This window comes from Lonchura striata, chromosome 3 (assembly GCF_046129695.1).
Source record: "Lonchura striata isolate bLonStr1 chromosome 3, bLonStr1.mat, whole genome shotgun sequence".
In the NCBI taxonomy this organism is placed as follows: domain Eukaryota; kingdom Metazoa; phylum Chordata; class Aves; order Passeriformes; family Estrildidae; genus Lonchura; species Lonchura striata.
In genome coordinates this window covers 46,066,470-46,088,446 of record NC_134605.1, presented here as the reverse complement: position 1 = coordinate 46,088,446, position 21,977 = coordinate 46,066,470, and the positions used below count along the sequence as shown (strand labels likewise).

General features: G+C 34.8%; 1 protein-coding gene across 6 annotated transcripts in view; it reads right to left on the bottom strand.

Annotated features, from left to right (window-relative positions):
• RYR2 (ryanodine receptor 2) overlaps positions 1-21,977 on the bottom strand; it is a 381,271-nt gene that overhangs the window by 244,974 nt on the left and 114,320 nt on the right. For 4 of the 6 annotated variants that reach the window (XM_021527067.3, XM_021527070.3, XM_021527068.3 and 1 more), the window contains exon 4: positions 4,176-4,196. The exons of the other annotated variants lie outside the window; for them this stretch is intronic. In XM_021527067.3, coding sequence (XP_021382742.2) covers positions 4,176-4,196 — 21 coding nt within the window. The remainder of the gene's footprint in view (positions 1-4,175; positions 4,197-21,977) is intronic. 6 annotated transcript variants of the gene reach the window in all.

Here is a 21,977-nt window from a genome sequence, read left to right as displayed (position 1 = left end):
AACCTAGCTTGAAATTCTCAGATCTATAACAGGGTTTGAAGGAGAAACACCAAAGAAACCCTAGCACACATTTGGAAATGTCACTATTTGATTGAGATAAGTTTTAGTCAGTATGCACACAGATTTCTTTAGAAATTAAAACGTGTACTTAGAAAATGTTTGCAGTAGTTTTTTGGGGTTTTTTTGCTGATGTGAATTTACTTGGGCTGCAATTAGCATCCACTAAAATATACAATACACTAAGGATGGAATTACAGATATAGTTGAAACTATCACTGTAGGTGTGACATTTTAAGCACCAGTTCCATAGTCACTCCATTTTGATATCATCATATGGTATTATCTCTTATTTTCCTCCAAGATGTATATTAGAACTGACTTCTCAGTATATAAAACTGAGTCAACACTGCTCATATTACTCCCTACATTGAGCCACCTCTGTCTGTGTTACATCTAAAATTTGAATGTAAATTCTTTATATTTGAGCATTAAATATTTGTGCACAAATAATGTACTTTCCTACAGCAATATGAACAATCAATCTATATTTAAGCAAATTAAGTGTGAGCAAGAAATTATAAGAAAAAATTGTCCTTATATAATTCATTTAATGCTTGAAAATCATACTGATTATAAAGTACTGATGTACAATTAATTACTTTAATAGAACTGAAGATGTATTACTTGAATCATTTCCCTTGATGAAGCTTTGTTTTGTGGCTCACTCCAACCTCCACAAGAACCCTAGGTTGTTTCCACTAGTCAAATTCCATTTGTTATATTTATCCAGTCCACACTACCAAAGTGAGAATTTATTCACTACTTCTCAGCTTAGAAGTCTCTGTAATGAAAACAATTCTTTTGAAAAGTGTCTAAAGTGTTTTCTTAATCTGCAAGTTCATTTTCTCCAAAGAAATCGAAAATTAGCTTCACTAATGCCATAAAACTGCCATAAAATGCCATAAAATATAGTTACTACTTGAGGCAAAGAGAGAAAAATTACCATTACCCTCAGCAGAAGATTTGTCTGTCTCAAAAACTGAAGACAATGCTAAAATGTTATAATTAGCATAACTTTGCCATCAGCCAGGGTAAACATGAAAATTCTTGTACCTTGCATTCTGAATTTAAGAAACAACACACTTCATTTCCTTTCAGGTAAAAAATCTTCAGAGTAATCCCCCCAAAAAAAAAAAAAAAAAAAAAATCTGGATGGCTCTTAATGCCAAATTTTCAAAATAATTTACCAACTAGATATAGTCAAATGTGTAAAAAAGGCCAAATTATTACATCACCAGAGATACCCAAGAAAAGTTCTTATCCTTACACTGAAACCTGTTGTAGAGCTAAGCAGTTATCCTGAAAACCAAGGTAGATACTCAGGTGCTTTTATGAGTACATTAGTCCTGTTGTATTCAAGTACACAACACCTCCCTTGAGATCACAAATTTGCAAGCACATTGCTAATTCACAGAAAAAGACACTTTAAGATTATTTCCTTTATTTCATAAATACATTAAAAGATTTAAAAAATGTCAGGGAGATTAAAGGAATTCCTTTCACTATGTGTTATTCATTTTCATCTTACTGCATTACTCTCATTTTCTCTGTAAAGAAAATACATTCAGGGTCTTATAAATTTTGGCTCAAATTTAATAAATCCCTTTGATCAAATACTGGGGGTTCCTCACCTTGGTAGTTTTATAAAAAGCAGAAAAAATATTTTCAGATATTAAATGGGAACCAGGATGCCTTGCCTCCACTAGGTTTTACATTGGGCAAGATGTCTTTAATCTACTTGATTCTGCACTGAAGCAGATCTACAAGCCTTCACTCTCCTACCTGCTCAGAGACAAAAGGATCTTAAAGTGATTTACTTTGTACCCAGCTTCAACTGAGACCATATCCCTTTAGTAGAATAAAGATTTTGGAACAAAATCACAAGAAGAATTATAGTCATTTGACAGAAGTACACAGGAACTGAAGTAATTTCTTCTAAAACTTTTGTAAGTACACTTCACAGGCTAGAACAGCTCAGAAACTAATGACTTTAGCTTATACTTTGAACAGCATGAAACTGCTTACAGCAAGGTTCAGCTACTAATTTGCCCATTAATTTGACATGAAGCTTCTCTCTGGGCTTGGGCTTTAAGTTTTCCACAGACAGAACCAAACACACTTGCATTAACCTCGTGCACTCTGTGCTGGAAAATGGCTTATCAAGCAGTACATGTGTCAGAGTGAGGTGCCTGCCCCAGCGAGCATGCAGCTTTACAGCAGCCAGCTTTCCACTGCATTAATTCACTGCTCCAGTGCACCATCAGACCTCTGGTAACACTCTGGAGTTACAGTCTGCTTTCCTGGCCAGACTGGAGCTTCACCTGAGAGAGAATAATTTAATGCATGAAGTAAAGCCAGTATGCACTCCACCCCCATCAGAGGGGTTGTCTGGATTATAGAATCAGTCTATTAGGGAAAGTACATTTACCCAATGTAACTTGGAATGACACATTTAGCTTTGCTCTCATGAGAACCAGTTCTTTTAAAAATGGTTTAAGAACACATTTTGATGAAGCAGCCTTTCTGAGCAAGATTTTGATGTTACTAAATTCTGAATTTAAAAACAAACAACCATTAAAAAAACCAACAACAAACCACCAAAAGAGCAAATCTATTTTCTATATATACAAGTAATATTACATTTTCCATTAACAGATTATGAATGCTTCAGTCAAAAATAAGCTATGTCAGTGGCTTAATAATAAACTAAGTAATAATATTTTTTTATAAAAATAATAAACTAAAAATTAACTTCTGGCATATAATATTTCATGCATTGTGGGGTATGAGGAGAGCTGCCTGTATAATACTGAATGTGCTTTTTATTGTCGTTTTTTTCTCTTTATAGCAAAATTCCTCATAGGAATAATAATCTAAAGATGTATAACCAAGCTTTCTCAATTGTAATTATAAATTGGACAAAATTTAAAGATAACCTGACCATCAGTATGTCTTTAAAAATGTCAAAATCAATTGTATAACAATTGATGGTTGTCATAAATACCAGATTCACAGAATATGGATAATTCTGTCATACTGATACAATCAGCAAAAATTAATACTTAACTGCAGTTATTGTGTAATAAATATTATAAACATCTGTGACATGTCTGTGACATGTATGTGACATAACACAGATATTTCTGAGTACAGTATAAACAGTGCTGAAAAGCCTAAGCCACTATTTAAACAATGTACTTACCTACAGAAGTCTCAGGCAAGCTCTAACTTGAGTCACTACTTACTATAAAGATGTAATAATCACAAATTAAAATTCTGTAATTTCTGGCTGAAATAAAATGAGACCAGTGCTGTAGTTATGTTATTGGCCATATTTCAGAAGACACCTGAGGGTGTCTCTGGTCATGTGCAGCCCAATCTGAGTATTATGAAACCAAGTAGACCTATTATAGTCCAAGCTTTCAGAGAGGCCTCAAATATTTTCCAAGGTGAACAAACAATTCTACATACATTTTACAACCACTAACTCTCACATAACACTGGTGTTAGAGATTACATTGAAGAAAAACATACATAAATATGTCCCACAGAGGGGAGTTATATCAGATGCCCAAACAAATATGTATGGTATACACAGACACATTAGGAAAGGCCTTAATAACACATTAAGCAGAGAATTGTGCTTTATTTGCTAAGATCTAGAAAATATTGGTTTTGCTCTGTAGCAGCTGTTCTCCAACACTTAATATAAATACATTTGCAGCTACACACAGCATCACACATAATTTATCAATATTAACTATCTTACTGTCATGCAGTTAAAGATTACAGTGTCTATACTGAAAAAGACAGGGTGGGTTACAAAATGGAGCTATAACATTAGACAGCAGGGCTCAAAACTGAAAGGCAATAATCCTACATTTATATCACATGATTCTGTGATCAAATTTAAAGAGATAAAAATAATGAAATTTGATAGGACAATTAAGAAGTGACCAGATTTTACATGACCATGTATTCATGTCTTTTTTTGGTTTTTTTGAGCCGTGCAAGTTGAAGGGTCATGAACACACAGGGTATCAAAACAGACAGGTTAGACTCAGTGGCAACATGAAACATTTGGGATCAAGTGAATAAAAGACAGAATCACATACCCATTTTTCCACATCAACTAGCTGTAGAAAGAAAAAGCAAGAAATCAGTAAATCTCTTTCCTTAAATACAGCATATCAAAGTCTATTTTGAAGTTAACATTTCTTATTTTCAGAAATGTATCTAGTATGAAGGAAAATATGTTCTATTCTATAGCTTCTAGTAATGAAGATAGTCTCCTGGTATCTTCTCTTTAAAATGCCAATACCTCACTTTCTGTCTTTATTTTGTGGAAAGCACTTCAAATTCTAGAAGTCAAAAATGTCCATTTAAAATCAGATAACAGGCAGCAAAGGAACTGATGCTGAATTATTTCCACACTGTATTCAGTACCAACCAGTCAAAAATGCAGAATACAGAGTCCCACAAATCGTCTCTTCATTTCTTCTTGAGTAAAGCTCTGCCATTAGTGAACATGCACTTGAAAAGGTTTCACTGCTGCTATTCATGGTTTGTCATTTTAAAGAATGCTATAATATTGAAGTTAAAATTAGGGGTACCTGACAAACCCTGACCCTACAACCTGCAGCATATGAGAGTATCTTGCATAAGAACAAAGAACAGCACATAAAAATGTCATCCATTTCTTCTATGGGGGAAGTGAGAATAACTCCAAAAGCTTAAGGTTTTATATTAACTAAACTCTTTCATGACTCAGTAAGGAAACAGATTTTAAGTTACTCTCTCTAAAAAGTCTTTGGACTATTTTACAGTCTCAGAAAGGATTGAGAATACCTACTAGAACACAATTCAGATACTAGAGCATTTAGCATGCTATTAAATACTTAGCTGGCACTAAGAGCAGTATATCTGTAGTAGATTGGTCTCTGGACTTTGCACAGAAAACGCTGCAGAATATCATGCCTTCAGTGGTTTTACTGCATTCACATATTGACCTTTTGCTAACAGATGCCACATAGAAGTTTAATAATTGAGATAGTTTGCTGCAAAGCAGGAGCAATTTTCAAAATTAGCAATATCTGAACTTGCTTGTGAAATTACTGTAGTAAAAGGCAATGTACTTAGTTCTCAACTGTTAAAACAGCTCCATTCAAAGTAAACTTTCTCACTTTTAATATACATTTCAGTTAAAGAGCACCTTTATGGTTTTGTTCAGTGGTACACAAAATTCTGATTTGCTCCTATTTATTTTCTTAGCAATCTTTACTGTGACTTTTGTTATCAACCAGAGCTGCAGAAATGCCTCCTCAAAAAAAGCTAAATGTATTAAAACAGATACAAGATAAGAAATTATTTCATAAGATGTTGGCAAGTTATAAAAGTAAGTAATGATTTAAATCTAAATGCAACTACACTGTCTTAAAAAAAAAGGAGTAAACAATAGACAAGTTAGATTTATGTACAATTTTTTTTTATTATCTTGCCTTTGATACATCTTTTGTTTTGTTAAAATGGTACATGCTCTGAAAACAGCACTGCAAGCAATTTGCCTGTGTGACACTGCTAGAAAGAGGTGACACATGCTTTATTGCCCTGCTGTGAGAGAAAATTGCTGTCCCAAAGTGTAAGTGAACAAGGCAGCCTCAACTGTTATCAGAGAACCCACTCAAAGCTCAACAGCCATTATGTTTTACAATTAATTGCCATATAATTGCTGATTGTCCATTTACTTTATTTTAATGGACACCAGATAGCTTCATGAGTCATGTGCAATATTTTCCAAGTATTTATACACTGCACACACTAATTCTACATTGGTATATTCATGTTTAAATAGAATGTCTCTCAGGACAGCCACTTGAACGGTGCATGTATACTTACATGGGAATTATTGTGAATTTATCCAAAGAGATTTGATTTTGAAAGTGTGGTACAGTGCAAAGCACAATAAGATTCTCCATTTGTAATTAAAGCTGTATTTTATAGGCCTAATTAAAGCTGTATTTTATAGGCCTTCTGCTGTGAGCTTTGTCAGAGACCTCCCAGGTCCCGCTGTGCTCCCATTTCATCTGTGGAAGAGTCCAATGAGGGACTCAAGTCACAAGAAGACATTTCTTTCTTACAGACCACTTTGTCACAAATTCTAAGATTTGTCTTTGCAATATATGGAGATAAAATTTTGTCTGCTTTTGGAACCTACTCTGGAAGACTTTAGTATCCCATTTCAGGGAGGAAAAAGGCATAAGTATGGTAGAATATTATATTTACTCATCTGGAAATTTCTAGGAACACAGATTAGGTAAAGCTAAAAATAAATAAGATTACTCCTATCCAAGACTAATTGTCCTAATGTAGACAAAATAAATGTAAAACTCACATAAACAAAAATAAATGAAACAGTGGATACCTCAGTCTAGCACATGTATCTAAGATCTAAGCTATGATTCAGAAAACAAGCAAGCAAATGTTTCACAACACATCTAAATACAGATTCTGTTTCACACTGACACCTCCATCTTTTGTCTATCTTCAAGACTAGAAGCCATAGGAACCCTTTTCCCATGGAATTCCCAGCACCCATCCAAATTCAGGAAAGACTAAGATTCAAAGCTTCTGTTGCTATATATGCATTAGTCATTAATCCAAGGGGAGAACTCAAAAAAATTTTAAAAAATAACAAAACAAAACAAACAAAAAATCCACATATACACCAGAGAGCAAACAAACAAATTCTAATATTCTCTTCTACCAGACCATATTTTGTTACCTCTCTTTTTTGGAGTGCTTAATGTTCTTTGACCTGAAATTACATGTCATTACCATAAATAACTCAGGTTTTGCTGAGTTGTTCACCTGTTAGGAGGTGCAGATCTTTCAACTAGTCTAGGAAGGTTCAAAATTCAGGAAGGGCTGGGGACATGGTAGGCAGGGACTGGCAGTCACTTCTGAAGTTCCCTTTTGCTGTGGCATCTCACAGCAACTGCTTCATTTCAATCATATATTACATTAGACACAGTCCAAAAGAACAGTACAGTCATTTCTTTCACGAAGCACAGGAATTTTTGCCTAGTCATAAAAAAAATCCAGATCCCTGGAATTCAATACCTTTTTTCATTCAGCTTATTTTCTCTCCTGACCATTGTCATATTTTTTTGAAAAATAAAATGTTTAGGTATGTATATATTGATATTTCTTTTCTCTTTTTCTTTACCTAAAGAGTATCGGGACTTAAAACACTTCCTCCAGCAGAGGATGCAGGATCCATATTAAAACATATATATCTCAAAGGCAGTATGCTACTTAGAAATATTTTTTCTTCATGTACCTGGGTACTCAAAGATTTTTCTGAGAGGAAAAAAAAAAAAACATGGCCCTGTTTAGCAATGGATATCAAAATTTAGTGAGTACATTGCCATATGACAATTCTGAGTACAAGGATTATTATCTTACCATGAGGATGTCAAAGTTAGCAAAAGACTGAAGGATATATAATCTCTGGAATCTCTGTGAACTACTTATACTACAATAATAATTTTAGAAAAAGCTACTAATTTGAACTCAAAAGAATTATTTCACTGCCTATTGCTATCAAGTAGCCATCAACACAAATTAATGAGTAAAAATTATGACACTTGAAACTACAGAGCAGTGGATAATAAAATGGTATGGCACCCATATATCTGGGCATCTAAAATATACAAGTAGTGCTATAAAAATAAACCCAAATATTCTAAGTTTTGTTCCAAGAATCAAGCAAAATATCAGACAGTATTTAGAATGATGATATATTCTCCTTTCTTGAACTAGAAGAGAGCACTATACTACAGTCTTAATACTTCCTTTAAAATTTCAGATAGTTCTAGTAAGTGCTTTCAATGAAGAACATACAGCCAAAACCTAAAAATTGACTGCTATGCTAATCCAGAAACCTCAGAGTGATCTACATTTGCTGACTTCTCTTCAGAGCACATCAGAGCTCCAATCGTTTCAGTTAAGTTTTCATTTTAAATTCACGTAATCCAAATTGGAAAGCTGTTTTTTCCCAAGTACTGAAGATACCCAGAACTACACTAACCAGACAAAAGCCAGTTAAAAGAGCAGGAATGTTATTCTGTTACCCCTATTTTCTCTTGCCATAAGGAGCCATGAACTAACTGAAGAGAAATAAAGAGGTATCTCACTGGCATTATGAGGAGTTTTTTTTCATTTTTTAAATTTGACAAAAAGCAACATCACATAACATTTACTGAATGTCCACTAATACAGAGGCATGAATTAAAAGTGCAAAAGCTACAAAGTAAGCTACTTCAAGCTATGAAAATAACCTCCCATTCCTAATTCAGGCTTCTGTATTCTATTTTCTTTCATCTTCTTGAGCAGCACACAAAAATACTAAGGAATTTTATTTCACAGTGTATAGAAGAATCTCAGCTGACTCTGGATAATCACATTCTCTACGAGTATTTATGAGAACTGCCATGATAATTATAATATATTGCCATGATCCACACATGGGATTGTGAATGAAAACTCAATGAAGAAATGTATAACATTCACTAGTAGATGTTGTATCTTCCCTTGCACTTAAACTCATTTATCTGAACCAAACTCTTATTTTAAAAGTTGCAATTTTTTTTCATTTCTCTGTTGTGGAAACTGAGAACATATAGCAAAATCTTTGTCTAAAACTTTATTAAAGATAAGCAAGACGAGAATAGGAAGAATTGAACCAGATTCCAAATTGAATTGTATTCTTTACTTCTATTATAACTCTTAATTAGCTTCATTAACACCTTGACTTCCTGAATTTAATATTTAACAAGCTAATTAATGATATGCCTTCTCTTCCAGCCCAGGCTTGTCTTCCAATGTAGACTTTAGTCATCAAGACACTTGAAGTGCTGTGCTTTCATGTCTCTTTGGTTTAACTCCTTCTCTGCATGTAACTTAGATCAGAAAATATTACTGGGCAAAAACAAAGTAACTTCTCTCCCCCAACATAATTTTTTGCTGACCATCACTCTAGAAAAAAACCTTTGAGCACATTAACACTCCAAGGGTCATGGTAAGGCCAGAAAAAAGGTTTGCTGCTATCTACCTCCAAAAAACGAAACTTGTCCAGGATAATAAAATATTTTATTTCATGCCATACCTCCTCATCGCAAACACGGTGCATACACTAAAGAAGGGCCCATGTGCCAGGCCAGAAGTATTTGTGTGTCACAATTCTGTGACTTGAAATAGATACTGATTTTATTCCTGTCCTTGCTTGACCTTGAGAATAAGCAGAGTGCAAAAACACTGTGCCTGCCATTCTTGATTTCTTCCAGTACTTGCAGTTGATCAAAGTGCAGTTGATCAAAGCCAAGCCATATACTTTTTGTGCCTTATTTGAAATGGCTTGCTAACAACCAGTTCTGATGTTAAATAGGGTTCACTGAGTAGAAAATGATAGTATGTGTTTCTCTGTGAAAGCTCCATGCTCCATCCCTCTTTTTTTTCCCACTGTTTTACTTCCAGTTCCTATTTGCAGTATGCCATCACTAAAATGTGTAGTCAGTATTTTAAGTAGAATAAGACTCTAGCTCATTTTTTCATAAAGTTTTCCACTGGCATCGAATGCATATGTCCATCTACATGATACAAAAACCCACACAGCATTGAACAGTGAGATCCTCTTCCTCCTCCTTCTGTCATTTTCTGTCCTTGCAGTAAGAAGCACTTAGGCCATGTAAACTCAAAAGTCTGGGATGGCAGACCTTGCAGTAAGTACAGAATAATAACGTTGCTGGACATAGCAACTCTGTCCCTTTTTATGACACACCACCATCTGATAAAGACTTATGCAAACAATCTCTTAAGAAAATTACTACATTTTGTTATGTCAGTGAGTTATGACTGGTACCTGTAGACAATCCATATGCTAATGAAAAAAAATCAAAGTATAGAAATACAAAGTTATAATTTGGCCTTTTTGCTTGAAAGTTGGATTAAGAATACTTTCAAGTCAGTAATAGGAAACTAAAACAGCTCTGGCTTGTTATTACAAGAAACCTCTGGTTCATTCCTGACTTTCTTCCTACATGTGGGGGTTCTTCTGGCAAACCTAAAAACATTTTCAGCCTGTCATATTCACAGCTGCTGTTAGCTTTCAAATAGGTTATTAACTAGGCTACTGTAGTGTGAATCAGAGAGCTTAAATTTTTCAAGAGTGCATTTAACTGCCAATCTTCATACTTTTTTTTAAGGAAGTACCTTGGTAACTTGGCTTATTCATTAACATACAGAGCACTTATTAAAATAAATGGGAGGTGTTACCTCTTTCTGCAGGCATGAGAGATGAAATTACTTTTGCCCTCCTCCCATGCTGAGAAAATGACAAAGCTGCCAGCTCTCTGTGTTATCTTGCTGCTTACTAATAAAAAGTAATTAATGAATTCAGAGTTCCACAGTTGGAGATAGGTGATTAGAATATTCAAAAATCCACCCGCTACAGTTACATTCCTATCCGAAAATGGCTCCATTCTGTCTTAGAAGAACAGGAAAGCTTTTCAGCTCTGTGAGGAAGCACATTTTCCCTATCCCTTAAACAGAAAAGGTTACATGCAAGACACTTGATGATTCCTTCACACAGCCCTTCAGATCAGAGGATAAGGGCTTCACTTTAATCCACAGCAAAGACTATCCTGTACATGACATTAGACAGCAGTTTCCTGGTCAGTGGCACAGAAAACAGATTTCATTAAAACAAGGCACCAGGAGAAGTGATTAATCAGCCATGACTGGATGATTAGATGGGAGTTAATAAGATCATGATGCAATTTAGCTAGAATGTTGCCTTACTGATGGGTATTTTGCAGACAGAATTTTCCTGAAAAATGAAGTTGTCAACTATTGGGTAGAGGTTGTGAAATTAAATTTCTTCATATTACAGAAAAAATTCAGCTTTGAATTCACACACAACATGTGCAAACAAATGCTTTCATTCTCCTAATAAGGTCAACATAGATTTATGAGTGCACATATGAGTCTGAAAAAACTCCTAGACTTAATCACAATTCTTTACCACAATATTACTGAGACTTTTAAATAAAATATATTTGTTTCATGTCTGTTTTCTCATGTTGTCTATGATTTATTTTTGTATCCATTTCAGTGCTTCTCTAGTGTAATTGGATTGGGGGTAGAGGAAGGGAAGGGCAAGGCAAAGATTGTGATATTTGGAAGAAAATATACACATTCTAGAAGTAATGTTACTAAGGAACTAAAGAAAATACGGTTATTAGTGTCAGTAAGCAGGCAGCATACTAGTCAATCAGCTCTGCTCCATAGTTAAGTTCCCCTATTAGTAACAGAAATGAGACAACAATGTATAGAAACAATCAGTCTCACAGGATAGGGAAAAATGTGCAGCAGATCCAAAAATCACAGTATAAATAAAGGAAATAAAAGCTATAAAAACTTAACAAAAAAGAAAACATTTATATCGATGCTAAATAAACAGATACCTGTTTTTTAATTGTTGTACTCTGAAGTCAGTGCAAAAATCAGTATTTATATATATATATATATCAGTTTAATCAGTTAGGTTTCTATTAGAAAGACAATTAGCTCAACAGTAGTCTATTTATTTGGTTACACCAAGCTGCAGAACGAATTAAACCTTTAGCTAAGTACTTCCTCACAGATTGAAGTCTTCACTTAGACATGAGTTAATGTTATGTGTTTGCATCACTCCCTTTAATATTCACATTTACAATCCCATTTTGGCTCTCTGAATCTGACTTCTTGATTAGTCCAGTATTGCTGTCAGTTTGAAGTGATCCAATAAGCCAAAATAAAAAGAAACTGCTGGAAATGAAAAATCCACTCAGAATTAGGAAATAAAAGAAAGGAAATTTTCCTTTGGAATGTAATTAGACTATAAAAAGGAGATAGTTATGAACCAGAATTTCCTAATTTTTTTAAATGCAAGCAGAATAACCATGTAAGAAAGAATTTAGAAAATGCTTCCTACTCTACTATATTTAAACCAACAGCTATATTTGTAGCCTTTGAATCCTCAAAAGATTTCCATGTCAAGTTACATGGAAAGCCCCTAAACACTATCCTATCCTATGTACAAAAGGTTTCAAAGAGTGGCCTGTGGTAAAAGACATTGTGAATAAGATGCTAGGGTGAAAACAGAAAGAGAAGTAATAAGATGAGAGAAAAAATGTTTTGACATGTAACAAAATAATTTTTGTACTTCACTGACAAATTGTATCAAGCAGAAATTATCAATTTTAACCATGAAGACCTACAAATCACTTTATTTCATTAATCTCTGGCTTAAGCTTTTACTTGTGTTAAGGCATTATTTTTCTTTGCCCTTTTTGCATCAAAATAAAATCTTGGTCATCTATGAAATTGATTAGAATTTCACTGGGAAAAGTTGGAAAAGTTAGTGGAACTCTTGAAGAAATCCCAGTAGAAAGCTTATTGCATGTGCTATTTCTTCTCTCAATTCATGGCATACATGAGTTGAGAAAGGACTCAGCAAACTGGGTAGGGTCAGACATCTGAGGTACAAAAAGGCTGTGCAGTCTCAAAACTCAGCAAGTCTGTGGTTTTCCACGCAAAGTTCTCAGTTCCCTAAAAAAGTTTTATTTTATACTTTGCAGCATCTTGGAATACTCAGAGTCACAAGAAGCACTGGAGTGTCATATTGCTTGCAGTAATACCAAGAAAGCACACAGAAAGAGAACTGTGGTCTTCTGGGCAGAGGCAAATGTTGGCTGCCTCATATGTTCCTCCAAAGATCTCCAAACCCACCAAAAAGCCATTTCTTTAGGACAAAAGTTTTGTATTTCCCTAAGTAATGTACTAAAAAATAGTGACATATGGCTGAGGAGAGAGAATAAGAAACACCACCTGAAATTTCTTAGAACAGACAAAGAATTTAATCAGTTACTGACATTATTAAAATTTGGGCAAATGCACAAGTTCTTTTAAAGAAGCCAAGCTATACCCTGTAAACCACTTATATTCTAACAAAAAAGCACCACCTGGAAATGGAATTTTACAGCAAGACCAAAATGCATGAATACCTAGATAACTAAAATAGTTTGTTGCCAAATGACCTACATATACACTAGACTATGTCATTTTACCACATTAAATAATCACCAGTAGGAAAAGCAGGATTTCCAAATTTGTCGCTTTCCTTCTGCTATTTGTGTGCCATTATCTTGTGATTCATCCCAATGTTTCTTTAAATAGAAACATCTTTCAAAAAAAGTGAGTGTTCTGAATATTTGTCAACAGACTGTCAGCTATCAAAGGCTGCCTCAAGAGTGGAAGCTACGTGTACCATCATCACTACAAACACAATCCACTCTATCAGCAGTATCTGCAGAAACGAGCATTAACTACAAAAATCATATACAACAATACAAGACTCCCCAAACTGAAGCAGATGACAACAGCCAACAGAATTAGAACACAGGTTTACTAGCAGAAGCCTGAATACCCTTTGTTCTTGTCAAGTTTCTTTTCTTTGCTCTGTTTACTTAGAAATACATCATTTCCATAAAGAAAAATAAGGCTTGAGCTTTCACCCCTATTACATAAAAAAGCAAATCAATGCCTTCTCTATTTATACACACAGGGAATGGCTATTATTTAAAAGACTAAAGGGTTAGTTCAACTGTCGAACTAGCAAATGCTAAAAAGACTATAGCCAGGCAGAAAGAGGAGACTGCAGGGGAAAGGGAGAACAATCTTCAGAGCTCAGCAACTATTATGTTTGTAAAAAAAATATTTATGTATCAAGATTAAAAACCTAACCATGTGGGGATAATACCTCCCCTTCTCACTTACCATGTACTTCTTGGCGAATCAACACTACCACAGTCACTAAGGAACAGGTGGTCTTCAAAATAAAAAATTTCTCCACAAATGAATGGTTGTTCCAGGGAAAGGTGAAATAACACCTGTTCTCACTAAACCTATTATTTTTGCTAAGATATCATAGTGTATGATACCATCATGGTGTAGCTACCATGGATTCAAAATTCCTATTGCCCTGAGATGCAGTTACATACACATAGATGAATCCTCATGTGGAACATCCCCATCCAGACCTGCTCAGCAACAGAGTTCATTGACAGCACCAAGAAATTGTGCATGTTCATCAGCAGCTCTAACAGACACACCACAGAAGCAATACAGAGATAACCCATCCCAAGCCCAATTCCTTCCCATTTCCTGTTCAAGACAGGAATCCAATCTGTTCAGTCCTGCTCAGTCTCACTAGACCAGTTCTATCTCTTCTTTTAATGCTACCCTTGTTGCTGTTGTTCAAGTGCTACCCCTTTGGGGAGGACCATTCACATCTAAACTTAAACAATATGGGAGTCTATAATGCATACAGAGCACCATTAGAAGCAAAAGCACCCCAAAGGTGCTGAACCCTGCAGGATAAAGAGAATTAGGAACAAACTCGCTTTACAAAAATCTTGACTGAATTTGAGGATAAGGGGGGTTTGTTGTTTTCTTTAAGTACCATAGAAGGTATTGGTAACTCCTGGAGGTTGAACACACTGAGCATATTTCAAGAGGCAGAATCCCATGTGTAATCTCCCAGCTCCAGCTGCTGAGATCCTACAGAGCTGGCTGATAGGAGTCTAGTTTCTTGCTACACCGTACTACAGGCAGAATTAATGTTTTCCACACTGCCAGCCTCTGTAGCACTGCTATGCATTTCCTACACTGATAACATTTTATACTACTCACCAAAATATTTTTTAATTTGCTATTATAAGCCACTGAGTTGGAAAAAAGGATCCTTCTTGTTTTAAATTTTGAACCAACCTAGTTGAGTATTTCAAGAAGCTACCCTTATAAAAAGCCATTACAAGACAGATAGAGACATGGAGAACTTTCATATATATGATAAGGTGTTTATTGAGTATAAGCAGTCTTTAAAAACATTAAATAATTATTACTTTCAATCTCAATATAACTGGACAAAAGTAGAAGCTATGTATTATTTCATTTAAGCACTTGGGCTTTACAAATACTTCACCTTACAGCTGTGCACATTGCAACAGATAATACAATGTTTGAGTATCATTTTATCCAGTCCTTGCCCCAGCTGAGAGATTAACGTAAAACTGCACTTTGTACTATTAGTAGTAGTAGAATTGTAGCAGATAAGAATCATATATAACCATGAACAATTTAATATCTCAAAATACTTTTGACTAAGCTAAAGTCTAAGGTTTTTGTGTTTTCAAAAAATTATGCTTTTAAAAAACAAGGAAAAAATTTAAGGCAAACAGAAAAATGTCACTGTTTTATGCTGCAGCCTTTTGCATGTCCATAAGCTTTTCAACATCAAATCTGCCTCATGCAAAATGTAGATGAGAGTGTGATCACTTACTATTCTTTTTCATTCCAACTTGTGCAACCATTTTACTAAACATTGATTTAAAAACTCTTCTAAAGACAAAACAATTAAATCCTATCCATTTTATGATATCCACTACTGTAAAGCTAACCTCACAAATATTAATTCAATTGTCACTATACACCAGATGACATTTCAATAGATTTTAAAAATCTGCTAAAATCAATGGGATACACAAAGCAGGGAGGTTAGTCTGAGACACCCAGGACCCAATTTCTAAAATTATTTTATGTGTAGCTTTCATCAGCTATGGTCCTCAACACATGCATAAATCAGTCCCGAGGTATGAAGACAGACAAAATCAGAAAAAGTGCAAGTAGCAATCACCACTTATCTTATTGATTCCAACTTCTTATCTACACTGACCTGGTTTAAAAACTCAGTATGTTACTAGCTATGTTGAGACATCTGGTAGAATTAACAAAATGAATGGTTTAGGAGACTATCTCAGCTTTACATAGGATTCTGAAGCAAAACTGAGACTCTTCAACATTCTAGAACAGCATCTGAAAGTGAGGATTTGGGGTTAATCTTTTCATCATTTTGCATAAATAGCCTTTAGTACATTGATTCCAACTGCTGATCAAAAAAAGGGGGGATTTGGTTCTGAAGATAAATTTAACCGTATAATTTTCAATTTTTCTGTGCTTAAATTTCATAAAAAAATTCCAAGCTCTTTTAGGAACTAACTGGGAATCTTTAAGGAAAGGCATCAGTATGTTACCATATTTTATTTTAACAAAATATAGCTTATAGATAGCACAGGGATAATACCTATAGAATTAACATGTAAAAGGCATAAAAACAACCAATCCCCTTCTTTTTCTCATCCAAGGTAAAAACCCACAGAGTACACCTTGAGTTCCTCATTCAAATTTCTCTGCCAGTATTTCTCAGCTGTCCTCATGGCAGCTCAATACATAAAAGTGCCAGTTTCAGTGACTTCTACATTGCTTATATTCAGTCAGCAACTTTTAGTCCAGCTATTCTCAGCTTGTTCCCTTGGACCACATGGAATCTGAACCAATTCTTGCTTTAATCCTCACTTTTCCATTCTTCTTCAGTGGCAGAATTGAATTTGTTACAGTTCTCCCTAAATTTGACTGCAACAGTGACTGAGTACTCCACTGAGTACACATTCCACAATCAGATTTTTCCTTCCACGACCAATGTTCTTCTTCAGATGGGCTGGGAGAACACCCAAAAGTATCAAACAGAAGGAAGTCTGCTTCCAGCTCTGAACCAGCAGCTCTCTGGAAGACCAGCCCTCAGGAGCTGATATTGGCATGGACAGAGCTTCACATCTTCATTACCAACCAGGAGGACAGGATAGGGCTGCCAAGCACAGCAAATCTTCATGGCATGCAGTATTAGAATAGCACAGCTGCTAGGCAAATAAATACGTAGGAAAATGCAGCAAATGCATACTGAAGTGTTCAGTACATAATATAGCAACTAAGACCAATTTGCAGGAAACTAAAAAGATATTAACCCTACATTTAATTTTGCCTAAAAGTAAAAAAAATTCAAGCATACTAAGGCAACTGAGAGCCAATTTTTCTCCTGTATGATGAAGTCTAGAAAGACAAATAGAAAAAAAAAATTCAAGTTTTTCTCAGAAGTAAAAAAAATCAAATACATGGGATTTTCTGAATAAGTACTTAAAATCATTTCAATATAAATTCTAGAGAATCCTATGGTCTCCTGTTGTATTCTGGTTCCTAGTTTATTATGTCATTCAAAACAGAAATTATAACTACTTATACATTCACCTGCTTGCTACAGGTGGCATGCAAAGAAATCCTTACTTATTTCACTACTACATTCTTTCCTAGTAAGCAATCAAAAAGCTGACAGTTGAAGTGAAAGGCCACAAAAGCAGCTGGGAGAAATCCATTGGGTTCCATTGAGGATAAGTGAGTTTGGTGCATCTGTCCTGCTGGAGTCATTAAAACACAATTCCAAAGGAAACACATTACGCTCCAAGTGCAGATGATTTTCCTAGCGAGCAGTTCATGTAGCATGAAGCCTAGCCATTAGCAAAGGAATTGAATGTTCCAAACACTTGGCTAATAAAGTCGGGAAAAAAAACCAACAAACAAAAAGCCCTACAGGAGTCTCAGGCTTCAACATATACCTGAACCAAAAAAAGCCCAAGCATATACCTCATGTTGGTAGAACAAAGCATAAATCAACGAACAGCAGCTCCAGAAGCTCTCACCAAAATACATGTCTCTTACTCTACACCCTCCCAATGATATGAGATTTTCCTGTGGATATATGGTACAACAGTAGAATTGGAATGTTTTGGCACTCACCAGTATTCTGGTAGACCAGAGTGAAGAGAATGTTTTATCACTGCTGACAAAAACTAATTAAAGCTCTGTAAAAGACAACCTATGAATAGAGTTCTCAGCCACTCCAATGGGATGGCACAGTTAAGAACAAACCTCTGTTTGGGATACCAGGTCTCCCATTCACACACAGAAGTACAACACACTGGCATGTGAAAGCAAGTTACATACACCTGTATTTATATGCATGTAAAATATAATCCAGAATCTTCAAATTTCAGTGGTCGTATTTATCCCAATTATCATGAAGGACTATAAAAGACATAACAAGGTGGAAAAAGTAGTATGTTATTTATATAGTGAGACTGTTGGATATATTATAGAAAACAAAGGCAAACCAAGTATAACTCAGCATAATAACGTGAACTTTTTTTTTCCAGCCAACACAGATGATAGATGATATTTTTGCTTTGCCACTTACAGAAAATGCCAAACTAATTTAATTTGCTGTACCTAGTCACTGTGTACAAAACTGGTTCCCATCTCTTTGAAGTAACAAAAGCATTAGAATAGAATGAAAGTTCAAACTTGCCCCTTTTTATATAAATATTGAGAGTAATGGTGTTTGGAATACTCAGATTATCCCATTCAAAAAAATAATTTGTACTGAATCATATGAAAAGCCCTCTGAATATATTTCAGATAATAGTTAGTAGCAATGGGCTTTATGAAGGTTACCTTACACTTAGTTTTAGTTTGCACACCATGTTGGCAAATTTTTATCTTAATACCTATTTTTCATGCAGCATGTTTGCTTGAAGATTATTAAAAAGAAAAACTTTTCAGACAAAATCTAAATAATTTTTAAACCAGCTGAGACTAAGAAAATATCTAGCACGTTTCCATGTCAAATATGTCTGGATACCTTTTCGTCTGGTACCTTTTTCTACTGGGTATACAACAGCACAAAGAGAAATAATTTTCCTTGTCATAAAATGTGAGACAGGTGATAGCATACAATGTACAGGTCTGTTGCATAACTTCCATAAAAAAGTCATTTAAATCTCAAAACTGAAAGAAACAACAACATTATAAATCCCTCCTTTGCATGTGAAACCTGGCAACTTCCTTCCCATGTCCTTGTGACACCTTTTCTCAGTGAAAAAAACCTGTGCAGAAGATGCAATAGCACTAGAGCAGTTGATGGTAATGTAAAAGACAAAACTTTTCCTTCCTTTCCTCTTACAGGATATATAAACTTAGACCCCTGTCTTGCACCAAATATTCATCATATCTGGAAAAACGATCTAATCCTGTTTCTGATATTGTTCATATTATCCAGAAATTGCAGAAGTTGCTGAATTCAAGAGCACAAATGGATAGATGGCTAGGTTTCATTTCTTAAGAAAATTAGGGAAAATTTCCAGGAACTGATTTGATTATGGCATTTAATCACTTTCACTTTAAGAAAGTATTAGCTGATAGAGACCTTGAAATAGGAAAAGAAGATGTAATTTTCAAAAATTAAAATATTTTAAAAAAGAAAAAAAAAAATCAAACTACCCAAAAATATATCCGAGGAAAAAGAATCAGAAGAAAAACATAGTTCCAACAGGTTACAATGACCATTCCTAAATTACTCCAGAAGCTGGGGATTCACCTTTTCAGGATCATCCCAACTAGTGAAATACAAGGCACTTGGGTCCAGAGAAGATTCACTGGAAATAACAACTAGGCTAAGAACAGATGGACTGAATGTTTTTTATGGTCTTAAATGCTTTACAAAAACATAAGGACTTCCATTTTCATCTTACATCTGCTTTTCTAATAATAAAAAGTTAATACTAGGAAAATTAGCCAAAATTATTACAAAATAATACCTAGGCTGTAAGTCACCCTTGTGTAGGAGAGTGCATCTCTAATTCTGCTTGCCTAACACACTATAGCCCAGACTATGTCATGATACTCCTCATTATAAAATTATTTACTATTCCATCTCCACAAGATTCCTCCCTTTTTTGTCATCTTTTTCTGGTTTGTTGGTTTTTGTGTTTTGTTTCTTTCCTGCTGATGAACTGATGAAAGTGGCACATGCACACAGCACTCCACACCCCAGCAAAATAAAAAAAAAAGTATTACCTGTTTAAAATGAAAAGTGAAAATAATGCTACCTAAGGAAATAAACTAGATTGTAGTTTTATTTTTGAAACCAAAACCATTCAAGCAAGCTATGAATGTCAGTGTTTTAATAAATTGTCAGAGCTAACCATACTATTTTACAGGGAAATGATGAAACCTCAGAGCAGAAAATAAGCACTCAGTGCCTAGAAGAAACAGAGCACTACACATATTCTTTCTCAGGAAATTTCAGTCATTTTCCACTGTTGCCTTTGATAGTAGCATTTTTCTGGTTTATGAGAGTCAAGTAGGTATACACAGATAGATTGATCACTGATCTCACAAAGTATTGAAATTCTCATTTTGGGATTCTTGCACTAAAAACAGGTATTTATTGCAGAGCTGATCTTGCACATTTAACACACACTAATTGAGAAGTAGCAGTAAATCCAGTAAGTGCACACAGTTATTCTTTCTTAGGGACAAGAAAGCTGCTTATTGTTCTGACTCAAGTCAGTATGAGATTTTGTTCATGTTACTCAGCCATTACATTGCTGCTAACTTACCTGTTATATAACAAGAATACCTATTATATAAACATGGCATTCAAGAGATTACACAATACAAAAGGCAAACACAAGGAGACTCTTCTAAGCACAGCATCTTAATGATTTCTAATGTAATGAAAAGTAACTGAGGACTGAAAAAACCTTCTTTTGCACAATTCTTTCCACCAGAAAACTGAGGTCATGCTGAAACCAGTTTACAGCAACAATTTCTCAAAAAAATTCTATACTTTCTTCTACTAAATGAAATGAAGCACTGTTATTTTAATAAAAAGAATTTATGCTTCTCCAGGAAGGTAATAGTGCTTCAGGTAAAACAAATAACCTTACAACTTCTTTTAACACTTACTTCAAACAAATGTGAAGCTGCCTATGTAAGTACCTGCCCTATGATATACAAATATAAATGCAAAGGCAAAATTTGTGTATTTTTCATAGAAAAATAGAAAATACATAAGGATACCAAATTCCAGTACTATTAATTTATCAGCAAGTACATATTCAGTCATTTTAGTATCACAATCATTCCTGACTTTCAGAGACTTACTGAAAAAATACTGATGTTGACAACACAACCTTGTGCTCATCTACAATTATTTTCAAGATTGGTCTCTTCTAACATCAATAGATCAATATTCAAGAGACACAAGCAGATTCCTAATGCATTTCTACAGAAGCCACCCAAATTTGCAGTAGAAATATATTTATGATTTACTGAACACCATCTCTCTCTGTTGGTATAGCTGTAGCTCTGTATCTTCTGTTAGTGTTGGCATTTAATAGGTGCTGAGAGCACAGTAAACTACTCTGTAAACAGCCAAGAGCCACATGATGACCACACTCAGAACCTTGCTTTATCTTTCCTGTGTACATCTCAGAAGACCTTTGAGTACAGAGTACTGTAGATCAGGACAGCTGTCATTAGTGTTATTAGGCCTGGGTGTAAGTGTCCAGAATTCTGACCTTCATGGTTATGGACAGAAAACATCAATAATTTTTTCCAGAAAATACCAGATAACCACCAAACATGGTATGCCACATTGGTCAGTGTATTCTACAAAAATCTTTTTCTACTCACATCTAGTGCAGAAAATAGTCCAGAACTAGTGCAAACATTCCACCTAAAACCCCTACAATGCATTCTTAATCTGCCCTGTTCCCAACAGAATACCCGAGCTTGTATTGTCCATCATTCTGCAGAGACATTTGTTCATTCTCCAATGTTCTCTGAGTGTGATCTTCATATTAAAAGAAATATTCTCTTAACACATGGCCCCAGGACTCTGCTAAAGACAGTGCAAGAGAAAATCTGCAAGCTGATGCTATGATTTAAATAAAAGTTTCAGTACTTCATATTTGAAAATTGCATGCTTTTTCATTCACTGTATTCTGCCCTATAGCATTACTTTATCACACTTCCTTCAGTTCATGTCCCTGCTTCCATCTGTTGAGAATAAAATATAGAAAACTGTT